The following is a 22,433-nucleotide window of genomic DNA, read 5'->3' on the forward strand; positions in this document are numbered from 1 at the left end:
AATTTAAATTTAAATTTAAATTTTAAAAAAACTTTTTAAAAAAAATCCCATGTTAAATTTCCCTTGTCCGTAGAGTGACCCACGATTTATTCCCATGTTCAATTCCCCTTGTCCGTAAAGTGTCCCACGATTTATTCCCATGTTAAATTCCCCTTGTCCGTAAAGTGTCCCACGATTTTTCTCCATGTTAAATTTCCATTATCCGTAAAGTGTCCCAAGGGTGTTTTTAATGCTAATTCCCATTATCCGTAAAGTGTCCCCATTCACTACTAACATTCTTCGATTTTCATTAAAATAACACTTTCTTCTTTTGCAACTTTTGCAAGCAATTACGGACCAGGTAAATGTACAATTTCAATCGAGTGAGAGAAAATGAGATCCCTTAATGTAGACAGTACATTGTAAATTTGCAGGAATAATGGTTCCTCTGAACATGTTCAAGATTCGTATTAAGGAGAATTACTAACACAAGTACAAAAGAAAGTGATTACATTATCAAAAGATCTTTTATTTTTAGAGTGTACACGCTCTGATATGAAATTTAGACCATCTGAATGTAATTCTGCTCACATATGAAAATTAAACCATCTTCAACGCAGATCTACTCAAATATGAAAATACATACATATATGCTTGTGTAGATGAACTTTGAGAACCCGGATGTAATTTTCTTTTTGATGTGCAACGCTGATATTTTGGAAATGAACTGAAAATCAAACGAAACCAAATTTTATTTTTGTTAAACGCGCAACATTCCCCAAATGTAGATATGAAGACCAAAACGTCAAAATTTGAATATTTAAAATATTTATAAAAATTTTAAACATCATTATAATAGTATATAAATAATATATATATATATATATATATATATATATATATATATATATATATATATATATATATATATATATATATATATATATATATGACCATCCAAACACACGGAGCAATCTGTCTACCTGATATATATTTTATTTATTCGTTATAGCAAGGTCTTTAGCTAAGTAATCCAAGTCCTAAAAGCTTTAAAATAGTCTAAATAATTGAAAAAATTCTGAAATGACTTAAACATCTAAATAATTGAATTCTGCGCCATCTTCAAATATTTACAGAATGGTTGTGTTCGTAGTGTTGGCTAGGAAGGCCACCGTTGTAGTGGCTGTATGGTCCAGGAAGCCAGCCGGGAGTTCCTTGAAGTTGTATACAGCATTTCCTATTATTTCCGTTGTCAATACAAGTACAGGTATGCTAAATACGTTCATCATGAAGCCAGCTGATGCCTGCAATAATAATAATAATAATAATAATAATAACAATAATAATTTTTATTTCTAAGGTTGACACATTTAGCACAAACTGTATATCAGTATGAATCACCCCCCTACCCCCCACCACACCCATATATATATATATATATATATATATATATATATATATATATATATATATATATATATATATATATATATATATATGTCTGTGACATGATGTCCCAATGCCAGACATCACTATAAACTGCCTTACTGCAGACATCGTAGCGATATTACTGAAAAAATTTTTTAAAGCTACGTTAAAATTCCAAATCACACACACACACACACGCACACACACACACACAAATCATTCTGGCTGAAACAGGTGTAATGACCGTAGTCAAATATAGTAACCCGTAGTCAAAGTAAAAAGTGTGTGCTGTCCTAATATAAATCCCTGTAGTTAGCCAATCAGAACTCAATAATTAGCATATGATATACTAAAAACATGTACCTACCATGTCAATCACCCGTAAGTAACCATATGAGAATACAACAGCATTTGGTGGCGTTGCAACAGGGAGCATAAAGGCGAAAGAAGTAGCTATGGCCCCTGGGAACATTAGATACATAGGGTTGACATTCAAGTTGACCGCCTTCCAAAAGAAAAGAAGATAATACCATGAATATTATTTTCAATAAAATGTACAAAACTTAACTAGTAACTAGCTCAAAGGTAATTTGAATCAAACAGAGCTAAATCTAATAGGTTGATATGAATTTTATAATGAATTGTTTTTCATATATGGTAATATTGAAGCAATCTACATACATACATAGATACATACATACATACATACATACATACATACATACATACCTACATACATACACACTGACAGACAGACAGCCATACAGACAGACAGACGAAGTAATGATATAGTAAAGAAACAATAAGCTAATGGAGCATGATAATGAATCCCCTTTTATCGATTTATCAAAATTAATAAATTCAAAGACAAAATCTTACGTCTTTGACTTATTGAATGCATATCCTTAAACTTTCATAATATTGCTTTTGTCACTCGCTGTTTCCTTTACACACTCAAATTATTCATAATGTTATATATGTTTCAAGGAACGAGAAAAGACAACCCACCAGTTTCGCTAGAATCGGCATCATCAACGTACACGTGGCAGCGTTACTTGTGACCTCTGTTGCCGTAGCTACGATAAAACAAAGTATCAAGTTCATGACCCATGGCTCCAAGTCACTAAAAACAGACATTTTCTCTCCGATCCAGACAGATAGTTTGGACGTCTGCAAAAAAAATTCGTATTTTGAAAATCACGTTTCTCACACATCCATTTACTTTTAAGCTGAAAGTATTACACAGGTGTAATTTTTAAAAATCTCATAATATGTTGACAAATGATTATGTCTTTATAATCTTTCCCATCTGAATGGCGGAATAAGTATCCGCTACAATGTTACATTTCTTAAATGATTCAGAAGATGAAATCAGCAAGGATAATCATAACAAGTTTCCTCTACATATAGGTTGTATTCAAGTGTAAATAATATGTTCCATTTTTAATCAGATTTAGTAGTGGCTGTTGAAAGTATTGTAATTACGGTTAAATAGCCGAACGATTCCCGTTCACCTATATCTTTTAATTTGGAGGGGATTGCCATAAACCTTCGGCTGTCATGGATAAATTAGCATATTTCTGTTTTACCTCCACCGCAGATGCCATCGCGAATCCGCCGCCAAGAAGAAGAAGCACTCCCCACGGCATTTTCTCGTGCACGACGGACCAATGGAGGAGCGGTTTAGTTCTTTCTTGCAATTCTGAATATGAAGAAAATTACATTTGTCACACAAAACTCGAGTAAATAATTGAAGATCCAACAAATGAACATCAGTAGTAAGTATACCGTAAGATTTTGACTATCGTTAAATTTAATTAATAAAATATGATTTGGTGAAAACGATAGATTCCAACCCAGAAAATCAAATCATAGCTCTCTAAATTTATCTCTTTAAATTACCAGACTGTATAGAAACTAAAATTATACGATAATTTCTTTTTACGTGTGTTTTGTCCATGTATTAATGAATAAAGACACCGAGAAGTATCTTGCTGGTGTGAATAAAGACACCGAGAAGTATCTTGCTGGTGTGAATAAAGACACCGAGAAGTATCTATAATTTCGGTGTCTTTAAATAATGCCTATTTGTCACAATTTGAACACAGATAAGCGTGTGGTGTAGCTAGTTGCTTTCAAGAAGAAAGGGTAGAAGGAGGAAATGTCTTACTCTAAATGAAATCGGGAAATAGGGTTTGTCTATGCTTACAATAACATTCCTCATAATTATTAGGCATGATTCTGGTTGGAGGAAGGATGGAAGAATACATATTAAAATGTCAAAACTCTGTTACTTATGAATTGATACATTTTAAACACCAACATTTAAGAGGTGTCAAGCAGTCAGAATTTAAATGTACAAAACGAAAATTTGAGCACAGCCACCTTCCTAACTTTACCGGGGGGGGGGGGATTTGAAATAAGGCAATTATTTTGTGTGATCCGATATTTTTGCAAACTGGAACATTTCAGTAGGGAAATAAAGGGATCACTTTTTCTGGTCAAGAGTTATTTATATAAAACCATAAAGATGGGGTATAAAAGTTTAAAAGATTATGGAGACGAAAAAGGAATGAATGGTAATACTTCCTGCATGAAAAGGAGACTGTGATGATACAGTTGACAATACATGACATCCTTATCAGAAACGTTTATAGAATAGGCAATGAATGGCTGTATTAAGAAACACAAATTCCTGGAGATATTTAAATACAACAAGTTTCAGGAATATAACGATGTGGGATACAAACAGTTCACTGTGACAAAGGAGTAACATATGTAAGGCATGCGAATTTGTGTTGATCACAAAAGGATTGAAGAAAGAAAAAAAAAAAACATTATAAACTATCCCGGTACCAAGCCAATGATACATGACTATCATACAAGCCAATGATACATGACTATCATACAAGCCAATGATACATGACAATCATACATGATAATGATACTCATGAAAATGTCAATAGATGACTTAAGTATAGAGGGTATATTTGTATATATCAAGACATCTACTAAATTGGATACATTTTGTGTCTATCAAGATATCTACTAAATTGGATGCATTTTATGTCTAAAAAAATATCTACTGAATTTGATACATTGATGTCTTTCAAGGTATCTACTGAATTTGATACATTTTGTGTCTATCAAGACATCTAGTAAATTGGATACATTTTTATCTGTTAAGACATCTACTAACCTGGATACATTTTGTCCTTACCAAGACATCGATACAGTTAGTGTCATTCGAGACATCTACTAAATTGGATACATTGTGCGTCATTCAAGACATCTACTAAATTAGATATATTTTGTATCTAGCAAGACATCGATACAGTTAGTGTCATTCGAGACATCTACTAAATTGGATATATTGTGCGTCTATCAAGACATCTACTAAATTAGATATATTTTGTATCTAGCAAGACATCGATACAGTTAGTGTCATTCGAGACATCTACTAAATTGGATACATTGTGCGTCTATCAAGACATCTACTAAATTGGATATATTTTGTATCTATTAAGACATCTACTCATCTGGATACAGTTTGTGTCTATAAAAATATCTACTGAATTGGATATATGTTGTATCTATCAAGACATGTACTAATCTGGATACATTTTGTATCTGTTGAGACATGTACTAATTTGGATACATTATGCAGGTTTCTGAAAACAAAAATTCATTTGCATTTTCTTGATCAGAAGATATACAACCCCCGAAAGTACCCAGTCTAGGTCTGTCAAAAATATTTCTTTTAAAGCGACTATTTTTCACCTAGAGCAATAAGCAACCATACCTAAGTTATGCCTAGATGCAAGATTAATACCTTAATTACTGTACATAGGAAGCTAACAAGGCACTTCGTGTACTCTTGTGACCCCTCATGTGTCCGTTTGCATACCAGCTCTGTGACAACAACGATCTACAGAAGGGAAGAGCTCACTGACCGTGAGGAGTCGTTAAAAAAAAAAAAACATGTTCAATTTAAAAATTTTCTATCATATACACAGTAAGTAATGCATTATACTTGCTTGGAGGTACAAAATACATACTGCTGTATTACAATCAAGGCCTAAATCAAACAAAAGAACACAAATGTATCGCCCACCATTATCCGAGATTTCCGCCCTAAACCGGTTATAACCACCCTGAATCGGTACTCTGAATACAAAGCAGTGTATAAAAATAAAATAAACCGGGTTTGGGTTTCATCGCCTATACATGGACATTTCGTAACAGCAGATGTTATACTTGTAGCAGTTTTAAAATTTCGTGTTTAATAACACAGAACCGAACCGCTGACAATTCGACCCGTAAATTCCCGCTCAATATACATTGAAGAAGCGCCGTCAGTTCATAATAGATGGTAAATATAAATTATGTATATTGATATTCTGCGTGATCTCTCCGTTATGTATCAGAGCGTGAACTTTCAGTTAAATTAATAAGGTTTGGTTACCCATTAGTGCTATAACTGAATCATTTATTATATCCATTTACAGTTTATGTTTCAATAAACATGATAACGATCTGTAACAACGAAGGTTGCTTTTAAGATCTCATAATACGACCTAGTGACTTTTTTTTTCTTTTCCTATGTAGTATACGTGTGCCGGTTGAACGTGTTTATTTTCTTTTCTTTTGTTTGTTTCTTTTTCTTCTTTTCTTTGTGTATGGTGGTGGAGGTTAAGGACGGTATTTTGTTTGTTTGTTGTTTTATTTTTGTTTTGTTATTTTACTTTTATCCCATATGTTAGTGTATTGTGCATGTTAGCAAAATATTTTTTGAAATTTATTCCGAGTCCGCTACATCTGTATTAATCCCGTCTTTTTTCAAATTAACTTGTTGCACCATTGTTACACCATTGTTACTACACCATTGTTACACCATGTAACTCCCATTTCTTATTTCAGATTTAGCATACATTTTGCCAAATAGCATTACTTATATCAGCGGTTAAGAAAATTAACATCGAAAATAAGTCAGTTGAGTAATGTGTTGAATGAAGACAGTAGATCTGTCATTTTCATGACATTTCTTTTGTAATTCCTTGATCCAAAAAACATCATTATTTTTTAATAACAGATCAATTTCAGGTAGAATATGGAATTTGAACGAAAAATAAATTCAACAATTTAAATTTTGATAATGAAAAAAGCCGCACATTTGCATTTTCTATATCAGTACCTATAAAGTAATATTAATAAAATAAGTAAGATGCACTGAATTAAAATTTGAATTTAGGCCAATTAACACAGCTAATTACTCTAATGATAGTATGAGCATCTTAAACTGTACAAGCCTTTTAAAGTTCGTCTATTTCGTGAGTGTGTGTGTGTGTGTGTGTGTGTGTGTGCCTTATATTCTAACAAGGTTAAGGCATCAAAGTGAAGACTCTGAAAAGACTAACCTACCTGTACCTCCACAACCGAATGCCTTCGGGATTTTAGTGGGAACAACAAACAGAAAAATGGAAATCAGGATGGCAGGTACGCAATCACTAATGTACCTGTTGATGAGGGGAAAACTGAGTTATTGCCCTTTACACCATTGACGGTATTACATCATAATGACGTGACAATAATGTATAAACTAATTTTTGTGGCTAACATTTTTATTTGTTTCTAAATATACTAGTAAAGGAAGTACATGTTCGTTTTATTACTAAATGTCGAAAGGTATTAGGATATTATTAGCCCATGCAATAGTGGGAAACATTGTGCTACAAACGCTAAATACAAAATGATTATTTGTCACTTATACCATATCATTACCAAGAATTAAATCCCAATGGTGTATACTCTAAGGAATAAAACAATATTCATTTGAAGCATATGATTATGCGGTTAATGCATATAATAAATAAATAAACAACCAAGGATACAAACAAACACACTTTACTTCTGTGAGTTAACTTTTTGCTCAATGTATATAAATGTTTTTTCATGTTTATCAATCTTAGTTCTGGGCAAACCAACAAGCGGGACTACTAACGACAACCTTGCCCCACTATTTGCTTTAACTCCTGTTTTCAGTTACCGGTAACCCTACAACATCCCTCGTTACGTGTTTCTTCCCAGAAATGGACAACTGTATCAAAAACAAGCCAGATTTGTTTAGGCTGTTACCTCAGTCCTACCCCACCACATTCCAATCTATGCATTTTTGCCATCTTCCATATGCCCCACGTTTACCTTTACCTATGTACGTATCTATCAACAATTCCGTGTCCTATCACACTTAGAAACAACAGCGGCTTGGGTGGACCAGCAAGACGTTATAGAGGCATGGACAAAAATGTAAATGAATGCGTGTAATCAAACAATTTACAACTTCAAAATTTAGTTTTCGCCCTGTACTTTTACATACACTTATTTAAAGCCCGAGGAAGAAAAGTCATAGTGCTTACTTCTTTTTGAACCAGTTCCCCCACCCTGATACTCCTCCCAAGTCACGTGTTATCCACAGCAACACCAGAATCACAAAATGAACCATCACTGCTGACTGAGCAAAGCTGAAAGGAATAGTGGTTAGCAGTATTGTAATTTGTAATGATGATGCTAATCCATTCAAAATTCTTCATAAAGTCAAATCTATATCAAATTATATTTCCTTATATGTGTCTGAATATATCTATTATTTCGTACTCGTATACATTTATTGTTACAGTGAAAAACAATGTATTAAGAATTTGTGTTTGATGCCACTTCTCAAAGATTATACACGAGGACTTATACAATCACACAAGCTACTCAGTCAAACACCATACCATTCAAAGGTGACGTATTCAACATGAACTGATGACATCATCAAAAAATTAAATGACAAAGCCCACTTACTTCTTGCGACTAATCATCGTATTATAATTTGATTCTTAGGTGTACGTGCGCATACGAAACAGTTATCAATCCAACAATAAATTGATTTCACAGATAATAAACTTGATACAAAATGATTACTCGATGGGTCCGAGCTTTCTGTATTCTTCTTGTATGATGGCTTTGACATTGCTTTTCGTCTTTTTGCCCTTGCGACAACCGCAAAAGCCCCTAAAGAATACAATGATAACGATTTTTAAAAATGTGTAATAATAATAAAATGTCGCAAAATGAACTGAATCTGCTGTCAAAAATATCTTCCATGAAAACGATGCCTCCAGTACGAACACTCGTCGTGGTAAAGCTTTTCGAGAAACCATTTGGTTAATGTATTGAAAATTAACGTGTATTATTAACGATAAATCCCTCTAACTGTATAACTGTATTGCATTATGTAACAGGGATTCTAAAATAAGTGGGCCATAAACTTCAAAGTCAGCAGAAAATGCATAGTTCGCCAGGACAATGAACGTTAAATCTTCATTTCCCGGAGATCTCTGTTATCATCAGATTTATATATTTTTTCAGACACATACAAATATATACTTACAAGGTGAATGATTAAACAATGGGAGTAGACTGAGTGTTGAAACTTAACTTAAAAAGTGATTCCTAGGAGCAAATTTATACTATTTTATTATAAAATTATCTCGAAAGATTTTTAAGAAAAAGAATCCATTTATATTCTGGTGTTTGGTATTTTTGTCGTTTTGTGACTTCCATCACTCGACTAAAAGTTGTTTGAGCTACGGTTTACGATCGATCTCAATGATTATTGAAATGACCGCTTCAGAACAAAGAATAGTAAGACCTGAAAAAGATAAACGTGGCTGTTACCTGCATCGCAGAAAGTGAATTTGAAGCCAAATCCACAAAATCACCAGAAGGATGATAGAAGTGGGAACACAAAACGCCATCCAGTTGGTGAATGTGATCGGAGAATCAAGGCCGTGCTTCTGGTATTCACTGAAATTGATCAGTACTACATGCCTTTAAGACAGATATATGTTGAATGGATTACATCAGAGACAGAATTGAAACAGCAACGTTTTCCTTTTGATTGCTAACGCTAACGAGGAGTGCAAAACAAAGAAGTCGAATCCTACGTACTGCATGTTGAAATCTTACATACGGTAGCAAAGAACATAACTCAACAACATAAATCAGTTATCCTATATGACGAGTGGAATCCAAACTCATCACCACTGCAAATGGATTCGTATCCGGGATCGAAGAATCAAATGTTCCTCGATGAGCTCACTAACCGTTTGTTCATTAGCACAGTAAGCAAAAGCTGCTGTAAGCGGAACTATTAATCGAAACCGTTTATCAGGTTCATCATATCAATGTATCCATGATAGAAGTCATCTGGAACAGGCAGATTGTGTGTACCAGACCCTTGAGACACAACTTTCCTCAAACGAATTACTTGACATCTTACTGGACTCTGTTTGAAGCGACATGATAATTAGGTACCAAAAGTAAACTCGGTAATTCGTAATACCAATTTGCAGTAGGTTATTGTTGTTATGGGGTTCGATTTTACCCATACCAAGGCAGGGATGAGGGGCATCTCCACTCTATGAATCAGGACAACTGAATGTGGAATTTCAGTTTGCATTAGCCCTGGAGAAATCAGCAATTGTAGTGGTGATTGCAAAATTCACAAAACCTCAGTAAGAACTACCGCCCTACGGGCAAGCATTTTTTATGCCCACATTGGGCAAGCCCGAGACTCAAACCCGCGCGTACAGAAGTGAGATGGCAGTGATCGGTCAAGACGATCTCTGTCATAATGACACATTATATAAAGTAATGTGTCATATGTTATCTTAATGACACAATGCATAAAGTAATCAGTGTCAGTTGTGCTGCTTTAAAGTAATTGCATTGCAGAAAATAATTGCATTACATAAAGTAAGCAGTGTGTCAAATCTTGTCTTAATGACACATTGCATAACATAATCAGTGTCAACTGTTCTTTTAGTGACATATTGCATAAAGTAATCAGTGGTATTTGTGCTGCCTTAAAGGAATTGCATTGCATAAAGTAATCATTGTATCAAATCTTGTCGTAATGACACATTGCAAAACGTAATCAGTGTGTCAAGTATTGTGTTAATGACACATTGCATAAAGTAAGTGCGTCAATTGTTGTCTTAATGACACATTGCATAATGTAATCTGTATTAATTTTTGTCTTAATAACACTGTATAAAGTAATCAATGTCAATTGTCTTGCTTTAAAGTAATTGCACTGCAGAAAGTAATTACATAACATAAAGTAAGCAGTGTGTCAAATCTTGTCTTAAAGTAACTGCATTACAGAAAGTAATTGCATTACATAAAGTAAGCAGTGTGTCAAATCTTGTCTTAATGACACATTGCATAAAGTAATCAGTGACAGTTGCTGTCTTAATGCCACATTGGAATAATAACCCGTTCTGACAACATATGAAGCTGTTATATATTTTATTAATGGTGTAACTAACGTATAACAGAAAATTACAAAGTCTTTAAAGCCTGAAAGTGAGGTACAAAATATTGATTGTATCGATTTGATTGCAGACTGTTTTGCAAAATAACTCGTGCTTGAACATTAGTTTTAGTATGGCAGAGTTAACTTTCTTGAGATGCGACTACATACCTATTTCTACGAGTGGATGTCAACAGTATTCCAAGATATTGAGGCAATAACGAAATGGCGAACGAATATAAGAAGGAACGGGCAAAATGCTATATCATCTCCAAGTCTCGTAGGAGATGGGATATATAGGCTCCCCGAAATCCCTGGATGTTACTAAGAGCCAATGTAATCCCGGAAAGATACAAATGAATATATCGCAGTTAGCTTGATACTGTAATACCAACTGATCAAACCTTCGCTGCTCTTTCGGAAAACATTTGCTTCAATTTAAATAAAAACGTAAAATTAAAACTGTGCGGAAGTGAATGAGTTTTAAGATTGAATTTTGCTAGTAAATCAATAAATACATGACATTTTCTTAATGAAATCTATCATATGCATTTTGCTGCTCTCTGGTAATATATGTTACATAGGTATCTCAGAATTATGTAACGTGATTTCATTTGTGTTCTTCTTGATGCGCTACTTAGGCTGACTTTGCAATGAGCGTAGGATATTAAAAACAGGAACAAATACAGACCTTTACTTTTCCTCTCAAAAAATATCTCTATAAATACAAAATACACACTTACATGTCAATCTGGCCCTTGAAGACAAGGTTGGGTCCTGTGCCAGTAACACTTCCGATTCCTCCAATATTGGCGGAATACGCAATGCACAAAGATAGTGCTTTGCACATGCGCATATAGTGAGGGTCTTGTCGCATTTCTTTAGCCGCCCCCTCCTCTTCGTTTTTCGCTTCTCCCTTTTTGACGCTTATGGAGACAAAAAAGCAAGAGGGAAATATCAACATCATTTAACTTCCGCTCCTGTTAAGGACTTTTCCTTTAATCAAAATGGTGGTTTTGTTAAGAGGTACCTCATCAAACTTTAGTGAATACATGATGAAAATTACTAGCACAATAGACGTGAATATCTCAAGCTTACATTTTAAATGCATAGTTTTCTACACCCAGAAATATAATCGACGATCTTGAAACTTTGTCAGCATTTTCTAGCTTGTCCTTTTGTGTCTCGCTTTTACGCTACTAATTTTACCCACGTCAGCAGAAGTGTGACAAAACGGAGCTTTGAGATCGATGGCCAAACCCAATACTTAAGACCTGAACACCTTTCATAATTCACCATAACACTTTCCAATGAAGACGTTTTGTACACACGTGCATCCATGCTGGTAACCCGCGTTGTAAGCGAAGCGAGGTTTCCACGTGGTGACCCAGTATTCTCGACAGATCAATGTAGCTCGTAGGTTGTTGTGTCACTGTTATTGTTGATATGTGGCCCTATGCCTGTAGTATACAGACTGTGTGGTCAGAAAATGGAATTTTCTGCGTGTCTGCGTGTCTATAATTCTAAGAATAAAACTTGCATTGCATTATACAAGAGATTAACCGCAGCCGATGTGAAAACTACTCAAATTATTGTTGGTGGAAATGTTGATTTAGTAGTCTGGGACATAGAATTAGTATACAATTATGCCAGCTGTAATAAACGTGTAGGGGGGCCACGTCACGTATGCGATTTTTAACAATATTCAAGCCAGATATATACATCATCGAGTAACAATTTTTAAATGTATTCATTTTTAAATCATCGGTAAATAAAAATGGGTGTATCATATTTTTGTCAGTGTCGATACGTTTATATATGAGTTATTTTTTGTTACGTGCTAAAAGTTCTCGGCGGCCAAATCAACAAGTATGTCACATCCTTGGTCGAGAAATTTCGTGTTAGAATCACACCCGCAGGAAATTATATTTTTCATTTTTAGTTTTGAAAATATCAAATTTAGGCTGCGTTGCGCACAATATAATACTAAAATTTGATGATGCACTGATGAATGTTGATTAGAACGACGAGTCTTTAAATGAGTTGCCAGTGAGACTAATCCTGCGACGATGACGACGACATTGAAATGATTAGTAAAGACAGCGATATCGAATACTGCCATGTTCAAAATGGTTTTTAAAATGTTTTTGATAATAATATATCGATGGCAAAACACAGCCGACTTTCTTGAGGTATTACAAATGATCTTCAACGCTGCAGAAACGAAACAGCGCAGTCAATGGAAAAAAATTTATCAGCCGCCGTTGCTAAGTCCAATAAAACAAAAGTCATAGCTGAGATATACAGGCAGTCCTAGACATTTGATATTGTTGGATAAAAACGTGCAAGGTTCGCCTTATTCGAGTTGTTGCAATACTCTGTGATAATTCATTGGAGCTCATTTGGGCAGGCAGTTCTAACCAATATTCTAGTCTTTTGACTAACTCTAGTATTTTGACCAAGTCTATTATTTTGACCTTGTCTAGCCTTTTGACCTAGTCTAGTCTTTTGACCTAGTCTATTATTTTGACCTAGTCTAGTCTTTTGACCTAGTCTAGTCTTCTGACCTAGTCTAGTCTTTTTACCAAGTCTAGTCTTTTGACCTTTGTTTATTATTTTGTCTAGTCTTTTGACATCAAGATTCAGATACTGCGATATGCGCATCAGGAGATAAAACGATAGCGACTGGAAAATGCAACCAATTGCATTTGTTTTCTGTATATATAACGTTAAATGCCATTTAACGCAATCGTTCCAAAAGGCATATGTCTTGAAAAACGTCAACTCTGCGGCAGAACATGCTATTGTGAATATTGTAAAGCATATTTCCTCGCGTTACGCGTTCGCTCTGTGCCCGAGTCACGTAATCTGCTTTGACGACCGTGCTGACCTCTCGCCACAAATGTGTCCAAAAATATACTTCAACCGCAACAGATTTTACGAGAAGACCTCGTAACGGGCAATAGGTTATCGTTTGCACCACAAATCTAATCCACATGTGAAACCGTAGAGGAGGTGAAGAAAGTTGCAGAAACAACAGAAGCAATACAGAAGTAATAATGGACAATCGACGAGGCGGGGGGTGGGGTGGGGCGGGGGGGGGGTTACATGAATCCAAGAACATCTCTGAGAAATCGGACAGAGCCTTGATGTAGTTGCAAAAGGCACCCTTACACTCGACCAAGTGTTGGAAAGGCAATTAAGATGAGTCCACGACGACCTCTCGCGTACAAATTGTAGATGAAAAATACCGGTTGAATCCTTAAAAGAAGAAACTCACAGGGTGATCTTTAATAATCCTGTTTATACCGCTCTTTACAAAACTCCAACCTCAGACTGGAAAGAATACATGTTGAAACATCGAAGACATATCTTGCATACATGAACCGTGAATTGGCCAAAATGATATTCAACATGGGTGCACTGCATTACCTGTATATCGGTTTACCGTGGAATTTATATCCGGTGGTATGTATCTCAGTACTTTTAAAATGTACCAATACACAGGTAGTTTCATTTCCATGATAAAATATTTGTAGAAATTATTACTATTTTCTTTACAAAATAGTTGTATTTGTCAAAAATTAATTTAGACTATTTTAAGTACTGTTGTATTCATAAACCTTTAATCACGTTTGACATATTTCAAAATGCCGACTGGGATGTTGGGAAAGATATTTGCGCCAAATACAACTTTTGGACAAATTTCAGTATAAAAACATAAACAGGGCGTCATTTTGTATCACTGATTGTGGATGTTAATATGTTAACTGCATGAATTCATTTGTAAGAATTATAATCATCTTCAGGTGTTGAGTTGTTTTCTGTTTGAATTTTACGTAATTTCTCTAGGCTGCGATTTTCTTTCGAGCCTAGATAGACTGTTTTCTTTTATCTTAAGATATTTTTTTTTCCAAATAATATAAATGGATGTGATCGAGTTATTTTACTTTAAATCGGAGCAAGCTATTTTCCCATTTTTTGAGAGCCCGAAAACAAAACAAAAACACACACACACACGTCACGAACTTTTGGATCAACTGGAATCACTTGTGGAATCAGTTCGCGCCCGTAATAATGCGCCAGAACTTAGTGGAGCCACGTCGATTTGTCCGCTTTTGTTTGTTCCTCGACAGTACTGCGTTTGACATAGGTGCGCCAATTATGGTAGATCTCAGCGTCAGAGATTTTAAGTGTTATTTGTAGCCGGCTAGGGACAGCCAGCTATTCAAAATAGAATTACAAATGCAGAAAACGTCTATATGATTTCTTTATGTGTGAGGTTTTCATGTGAATCGATAGAAAACTTGTACGAGCCTGACATCATTAACAATTCTCCCAGGGTAGCCAGATTGGATTTGTCAACAACGGCGTCATGGAACTGTTCAAAGTGCACGATATCTCATCGACGGAAGGAACACGAAGATTATTGAACTCACAGCGAACATAATGCTAGATCCGCTGGCCTGTCTATAATGTTTATCAAGGATACAGCCGACCATGCAGACCATGTACAGCATCAAAACAATTTTAAATGTTCAATTTAAGCCACTGCCGTTCTTAGAGGCGTCAGTGCTAATTTCAACATTACGTCCTCGCAGCGCCAATGACAACTTAAAGAAACCTTAATGTTTTCGTGTGTGATTCCTCTCAGTAACATATTTGTGTTTTACGGACATGTCCGCAAGGTTATTTTCAGGGCTAACCTGTAAGGGCGACGCCAGCAATGCAATCAGGCAAGACGTTGTTATCGCTGATGGCAAAGTTGAGTTGTTAAATTTAACATTGTAAATACCTGTGCTGGCCCATATGTGCCTAGAGAATCACGTTTGTTGTAGTTTATGCAATCTGGAGATGCGTCAATGCTGTCATTTCTCGCGTTCAGCACAAACTCGCTATCAAGGAACAGTTTACAATGCAAATGAGTACCTAACATGGTCTAAGCGCTCCAAGTACCTGTTAATGGCGTTTCAAAATATGAACGAATAACTGACGGGTTATCCTATAGTGTAATGATACGTAACCAGGTAGGTGTGTCTAAAGTTTCTCTATGGTTAAAAGACCCACCCGAAAAAGTTTTACTTAACTTCGAAGCTACTGAAGTCGCAATTGCATCTAGCAAGTTATGGTCGTACATGCATCGGCAACAAAATACTAACATTGGTCTGCAGATTTCCAAGACGTCTGTCGGACTTATGACCGTGAAAAAGGTGGTTGGTGGACGCATAACGTTTCGTAGACATATAATCAAAAGGAAACATCTTTGACTATCCGGGACAATTCGCCAAATATCCAAAGCCAACAGTCTTCGACTATACGGGGCGACTCGCAAAATACCTTCAGACCAAGGTTTATGGTCGTTGCATAACTGTAGACCAGTTGGTATTTACTTGCAATGACTAAGTCTATCAAGTATATTTATCTGGGATGATTGCCTCTCATGTGAAAACCTTAAATCGTCAATTTGGATTAATCAGTAGAACTTGTTAATCGTTGGGCTTGCACCGCTGCATGAATTTGCTGATAGCACACGGAGGCTTTGCCCGTGGCGCTAGCGTCCCTCAGCGACCGCTGTTTTATTCGACACTACCGTTACAAACTCGAGGGGACGATCCAATACGCGGACATCTTGCTGTTAAAGCAATGCATGCACTCGCGGGAAGCCCAACCCCACAAGCACTTGTTGATTTTATATTGCCGTTGCGAATAACCCGGCCGAAATCACCGATAACGAGGAAATCGGAGACTTTGGACTGATGGCTGCCCGTATTAAGGCTTATGTTGACAGTATTGATGCTGTAACGAAACAAAACGTGGATGCAATTGTCGCCCAGGCGCTATCAGCAATACACGCAAATACACGTAATACATTACTGTATTGTATTGTATTCGGGAGAATATTAACCAGCGACTAAGAAGACAAAAATTCATATAGCAGATAGTCGATTTGTTTTCACTGTTTGCCAGCGTTCATCGGTCTTACTCCGAGCTCGCAGCTGCTGCATAGATCTGCAGAAAAATATTTCCGGAACACCCCGTGAAAAATGTATGTGGGGATCCACGCGGGTTACAATCGCGGATGCACGCGTGTGCAAAATTTCTCAGTGGAAAATTTGGGGTTTCGTGCATGGTAATTGGAAAATGTTAGTCGGTCTCACAGTTCGATTATTATACTACTACTACAGATGAATGTCTGCTACTTACGTAATGTTCGAGTTTTAAGAGAAACAAGAAACGGACTGGAGATAAGATGTCATTCGTTTCCACTTCTGAAAGCGATAATGATGATTGTGTTGGTGTTGGTTGTAGTAATACTTATAGTGTTACCTTGTAATGGGGATATAAATGGTAAAGCCAATAAATAAATATGATGGGAAATATTTTGTAATAGTAGTAGTTGTGATACATACTCGCTGCACTTCTCGTGGAGATCAACGTTTGCGTCGCCATTTTGAGTTGTTTTAGAGTTTTCAGGTAAGGCTTTTAGGTCAATTTCTTTCACGTCCAATGCCAGATTTTCCACACCTGAACGAAATATAAAAACCCAAAAATTGTTTTCATTAATCTATTCAAACACGATTCACATTTTATATGCAAAGTCACGTAATGTACAGTTTTAATGAAACCTGTACAGGTATATAGAATTTCAGCCATATTTTTGTTATTGATTTACAAATGATTTAGAGCTGTGCCCTTGAAGATGGTGAGTGTAAACATATACTATCATATAATGACTGCAAATAAGTGACATGTGTAAATATCTCATCAAATCATTATATCCAAGAGGACGTGTACAAACATGTCAATAATCCACTATCATCTTTGCACTGGATCGAAGTGACGTGTGTAATATTATACAAGCTAAGGGTCGCGTACAAAAATGCGCTATATCATCAGTGATATATCCGTATGGCGTGTGTTAACAACCACAGTCATACTAGCACAGCAACCAAGTAGCGTGTGCAAACATCAATCAATAAAAAAAATATTGAATCTATGTGGCGTGTGTAAATATCGACTATCATACTAGCACTGTATCCAAATGGTGTGTGTAAATAGCCACTATATTACAAGCACAGTATCCAAATTGCGTGTGTGCACACCCACTATCCAACTAGTACAGTATCCAAGTGGCGTATGTACACATATACTGTCATTCAAGCACATTATCCAGGTGGCGTGTGTAAATATACACTGTCGTACTAGCACAGTATCCAAGTGGCGTATGTGCACACGCACCATCATACTACTACAGTATCCAAGTGGCGTGTACAGTTGTGTTAGAGATTCGTCAAAGTACTAGATATTGAACTCTGGATACCTTTTTTTGTTCGTCCGTTCTTTGTTTGATTTTGTGTTTTTATTCATATCATGTGGTTTTGTCACTGTCAGATAATAGCTATAATACATTACTTAATTCAGGCAATGTCTGTACGCAAATGTTAATTATTATTTAATTAAGACAATGTCTGTACACAAAATGTTATCTTATTACTTAATTCAGACAATATCTGTACACAAATCTTATCTTACTACTTAATTCAGACAATGTCTGTACACAAATGTTATCTTTAGCATCTACACTATTGCATACTAATAAACTATGTGATCAGGGGCAGATCGAGAAAAATCGTTTAACGGAAGCGTAAACAAGTATGCGATGGGACTTTTGGATGGAATACCCGATGGGGTCCAGAGCAGCGGAGCCTCTTACAGCTCCTGAACTGACTCTAGGAAACGTTTCGTTTGTTCCGAGCTCACTATTTATTGCCGTTGGGGAGCGGTGGGGGCAGCTTCGCCCCAACCTACCCGCCCCACTTGAATCGGCCCCTTGTAATAATTGCTGTTAAGCTGTAGAAAATTTGCATTGAAATTACTGAAACTTTCATGCTCATTACACACGTGATTCTCGATGAATTCTAATTACGTGGTCTCGAGGTCATAAAACGTTTATCTTGGGTTTGAGCCCGATATTATGTATTAATAAATCACAAATAAAAACCGTTACTCTTCTAAAACTAACATTGATTGGCTATGTGTGGAAGCTAAAGCCTTCCATGTGTTCGCATCAATCTTTTCTGAACCGTTTCATTTCGCTTTTCTTCTCATATCTCAGTAAGATTGTGATATCCAGTATTTGGCTATTGCATTTTCATTTTTGTCTCTCTGAGGTACTAAAACAGTTGCTATTGTGCTTGGGTCTGACATATGATCAAGTGTAATCCTTACAAAGCTAAACGAAAACTATATCTGTCTATTTTTTCCTTTGCTTGCATAGAAAACTTATCGGTACGTGAAGTCCAAGTTTTCTAATATGACTCGTATATCACTAGTTCCTCAGAAAGCAAAATAACAAAAACTATAACGATAAACTATAATATTTTTTATAAATAACATTCGTAGCCAAACGTTCCATTTTATCTATATCATTTTTGTCAATATAATTCAAATTCTTATCTTGCGTGTTTAAATTCTTCCTACCGTCCACTTCCTTGATGTCTACCTCTGTCTTTTTAATCTGCACGAGAATAGCGTTAGCGATTGGAATCATCATGGCGGTGGTGGCGGTGTTACTGATCCACATGGACAGGAACCACGTGGGCACCATCAGTCCCAACATTAGCCTGTAAGATTTACACAAAATGATACATATCAAAGTAGCACATAAATAAGCCTCACGGAAAATGGCTTCGTATCACAAATTGCTCTCACGGTTAACCTTTGATCCCATGACCTGCGAGGACATAAAATGATTAAATCCGTCAAAGAACAAATTGATGTAACATTTCCGTGTGATTGAATACGTTTTGCGGATGTTACAGCATGTAAAAGAAAATATATATTTTATTGCAGGTGACCGTTTACTTTGACTTTAATAAATTGGTGAAGAACACGTGAAAATGATAGCTAAGAGTCTTCTTCGTTTGCAATACAAAACAAGACGTTTAATGATACCACAAGTATGCTTTCTTAACCTGTGGGTATCTAGTCCAACATGACCGTAATATGTGACAAATTTCAAAGCAATCCGTAAAGGATAGAGCAAACTGAAAGCAAGTTGTCTTCACAACATTGTGTCTTAAACTGAAATCAGCTGTAAAATTTCTAACAAACATTGTGTCAGCAAATTGAATTTTTGTCAGTATGTGCATGATTTTAAATGGTGCCAAAACATTTACAAAGCTTTATAGAGATCCGCTTAAAACTCTTGAACTAGTTGTGTATGCAAGCTGTTATGCACTCCAGTAAACAAGGGAAATAACTATAACAAGCATCGCAAGAACACAGTGACTTGTCCATAACGTTTTTTCAGGTGTCGATCAAAACACATCTTAAGTTTCATGGGGATCCAATGAAATTTGTGAGACTAGTTGCGATCATAAAATTCTGTCATACCCAAGATTCAGCTGCAAAAGAAAAAGGTAAATAACTCTTACGAAAATTCTGTGAACAAGGTGATGAACAGAATACACAAGTTTCATGACAATCCTTCAAAAAACTGCAGCACTAGTTTCGCTAACGAGATTTTATGACACAGAATATAAACTGCAAAACAAAATGGGTAATAACTCCAACAAATAAAGCGCGAGTAAAGGGATTTGTCTATATGTAGATCTTCACGTGATGACCATATTATTTGATCAAGTTTTAATCAGAAAGGAACTGTGAGACTATTTCCGCTGAACAGATTATGTCATAGTCAAGGTCAAAAAGGGCAGTAACTGAAACAACACTGCAGGGGAAACGTGGATTTTTTTACTATGAGTATCTTCAGGTTATACGATAAGATTTGCCAAGTTTCATAACAATTCATGAAAAATTATGGTTGCGCCAATGAGATCAAAAAGACGGAAACAATGATTACTATATAGTTTAGACTTTAAAGAGTCTGTGGTATAACAAAACCAACCAACAAAAATATTTCATTTCCATCCAATTGCCAAATCGATTACTGAATTGATTTTTATGATGATTATTGAAAGTATCGACTGCAACAAGGGTATTATTAAAGAAACATTCTGAACAATGAAAGCCGGGTTATATATACCAGACTGTAGCTAAATTACTTACCATCTTGGTTCTGATCCAACAAACATCAGGATTTTTAAGGCGACGCGTTTATGGATGTTCCAATGTTCTATTGCAGCAGCCATAATAAGACTACCGATCAACAATGTAGAGGCATCCTGATAATGTACAAGCATTTTGTCATCAGAATGCATCTTTTGGAACCAAAACAAAAAACGACAAACAATATTTATTTCTCATAACAAAGTGTCTGTATAATTACTTGAAACTCTGCAGTAAATATATTTGAATTGCGACTTTTGATACTACTTTTATTCAACTCACTACAGAATAAGCTATGCAATTAAATAAATAAAATAACAGCTCAGTTGGCAAATACTAATCACTATATAAAAATATTATGATCTGTCTTAAATTTATTAAGGTAAACAAAAAACGTGCAAGAGAACGCGGAACGAAACATTTTGGAGATGATGAAGTAATACATTACAGAAACTGGCATTGTTTGAAATTTTTTTAAGTTTCTACTCTAAATACGTAGTTTGTTATCCATTTGCATCTAAGGTTATAATAAAACTGAAGGAATGAATATAAATATGTGTATGTAAATATTGTTTGCATATAGATCTGATTTTAACTTTAAAATATAAACAAATTACATTTATGTATTTTGTCGACACTTCCTTTGCTGTCATGAGCCCCAAAACCGGAAACAGTATAATGGGAAGCAATGACGTCACTGCAATCGGAAGTGCTTCTGTTACCCAGTAGACAGCCATAATCAACACTGCGTACGCACATAGCGCCTCCTGAAAACATCGTTAATATAAATACTTCGTTCAGTACTAAATGAAACAGTATGGTCTCACCTTTCGTATAGCAATCTCCAAGAGATTTTTTATCTTACCTAGCAAATCGATTCATTTTCAAGCAATCTATAGAAATATCGTTTAGAAAGGCCGCGTGCAGTTTCTACAGTTTGGGGGAGTAACATCGGACCTATAACAGTTCACAAGAACAGTGGTTTCTAATAGTTACTAACAAAAAGTATCCACACACAAAATGTCTTCCACCTGAAAATTTGCGTTTAAAATACATTCTGGCTAACGAAATATACGGACCAGAATAAGACATAAGAGAGACGATCGGTACAAGTGCGATATTTTTAAAATATTCAGAATATAATAATACTAATCTGTTTCAAGGGGGGGGGGGACATTTTCACTTGAAATAGTAAAATAAATGAGTGAAAATCTTCTGAATAAAACTAGATCGCGATATGTCATAAGACGGCCGATCCCTGGTGTTTAAATCTTGGTTCAGTGAATGTTGGACGAACAGACAAACTCGATAATTATTGATGGACAAGTAACAGCTTCCACATCTTAATGGACATTCAAATATAAGTAAGCACTTTAAAAAATAATGGAAAAAAATATAGATTTTGCATATTTTGATAAGTGAATGGTTACTGGCGGACAGACACATGCTCAGCTATAATTAATAGACAAACAGAAAAATGATGACAAACTGACAAACATGTGATCACTGATGTATGATAAGGAAGCAGAAACGATAACAACAATCGCAAAGAGCTAATGGCACGATTTCTGACGCTGCCGTTTACTTACAATTA

At 35.6% G+C, this 22,433-nt stretch overlaps 1 protein-coding gene across 1 annotated transcript in view; it reads right to left on the reverse strand.

Moving 5' to 3' along the window:
• Positions 1 to 487: 487 nt before the first annotated feature.
• Positions 488 to 22,433, reverse strand: part of LOC149776788 (Na(+)/citrate cotransporter-like) — a 28,419-nt gene continuing 6,473 nt past the window's right edge. The window contains exons 2-14 of the mRNA XM_089941354.1: positions 21,457 to 21,606; positions 20,840 to 20,955; positions 19,250 to 19,392; positions 17,179 to 17,293; positions 11,512 to 11,694; positions 9,130 to 9,258; positions 8,374 to 8,463; positions 7,824 to 7,928; positions 6,829 to 6,923; positions 2,997 to 3,109; positions 2,416 to 2,577; positions 1,775 to 1,912; positions 488 to 1,283 (exon numbers count right to left, since the gene is read on the reverse strand). Of these exons, the coding sequence (XP_089797480.1) occupies positions 1,110 to 1,283; positions 1,775 to 1,912; positions 2,416 to 2,577; positions 2,997 to 3,109; positions 6,829 to 6,923; positions 7,824 to 7,928; positions 8,374 to 8,463; positions 9,130 to 9,258; positions 11,512 to 11,694; positions 17,179 to 17,293; positions 19,250 to 19,392; positions 20,840 to 20,955; positions 21,457 to 21,606 (1,713 nt within the window). The 3' untranslated portion in view covers positions 488 to 1,109. The remainder of the gene's footprint in view (positions 1,284 to 1,774; positions 1,913 to 2,415; positions 2,578 to 2,996; positions 3,110 to 6,828; positions 6,924 to 7,823; positions 7,929 to 8,373; positions 8,464 to 9,129; positions 9,259 to 11,511; positions 11,695 to 17,178; positions 17,294 to 19,249; positions 19,393 to 20,839; positions 20,956 to 21,456; positions 21,607 to 22,433) is intronic.

This window comes from Sinohyriopsis cumingii, chromosome 18, assembly GCF_028554795.1.
Source record: "Sinohyriopsis cumingii isolate HCF-2022 chromosome 18, ASM2855479v2, whole genome shotgun sequence".
NCBI lineage: Eukaryota > Metazoa > Mollusca > Bivalvia > Unionida > Unionidae > Sinohyriopsis > Sinohyriopsis cumingii.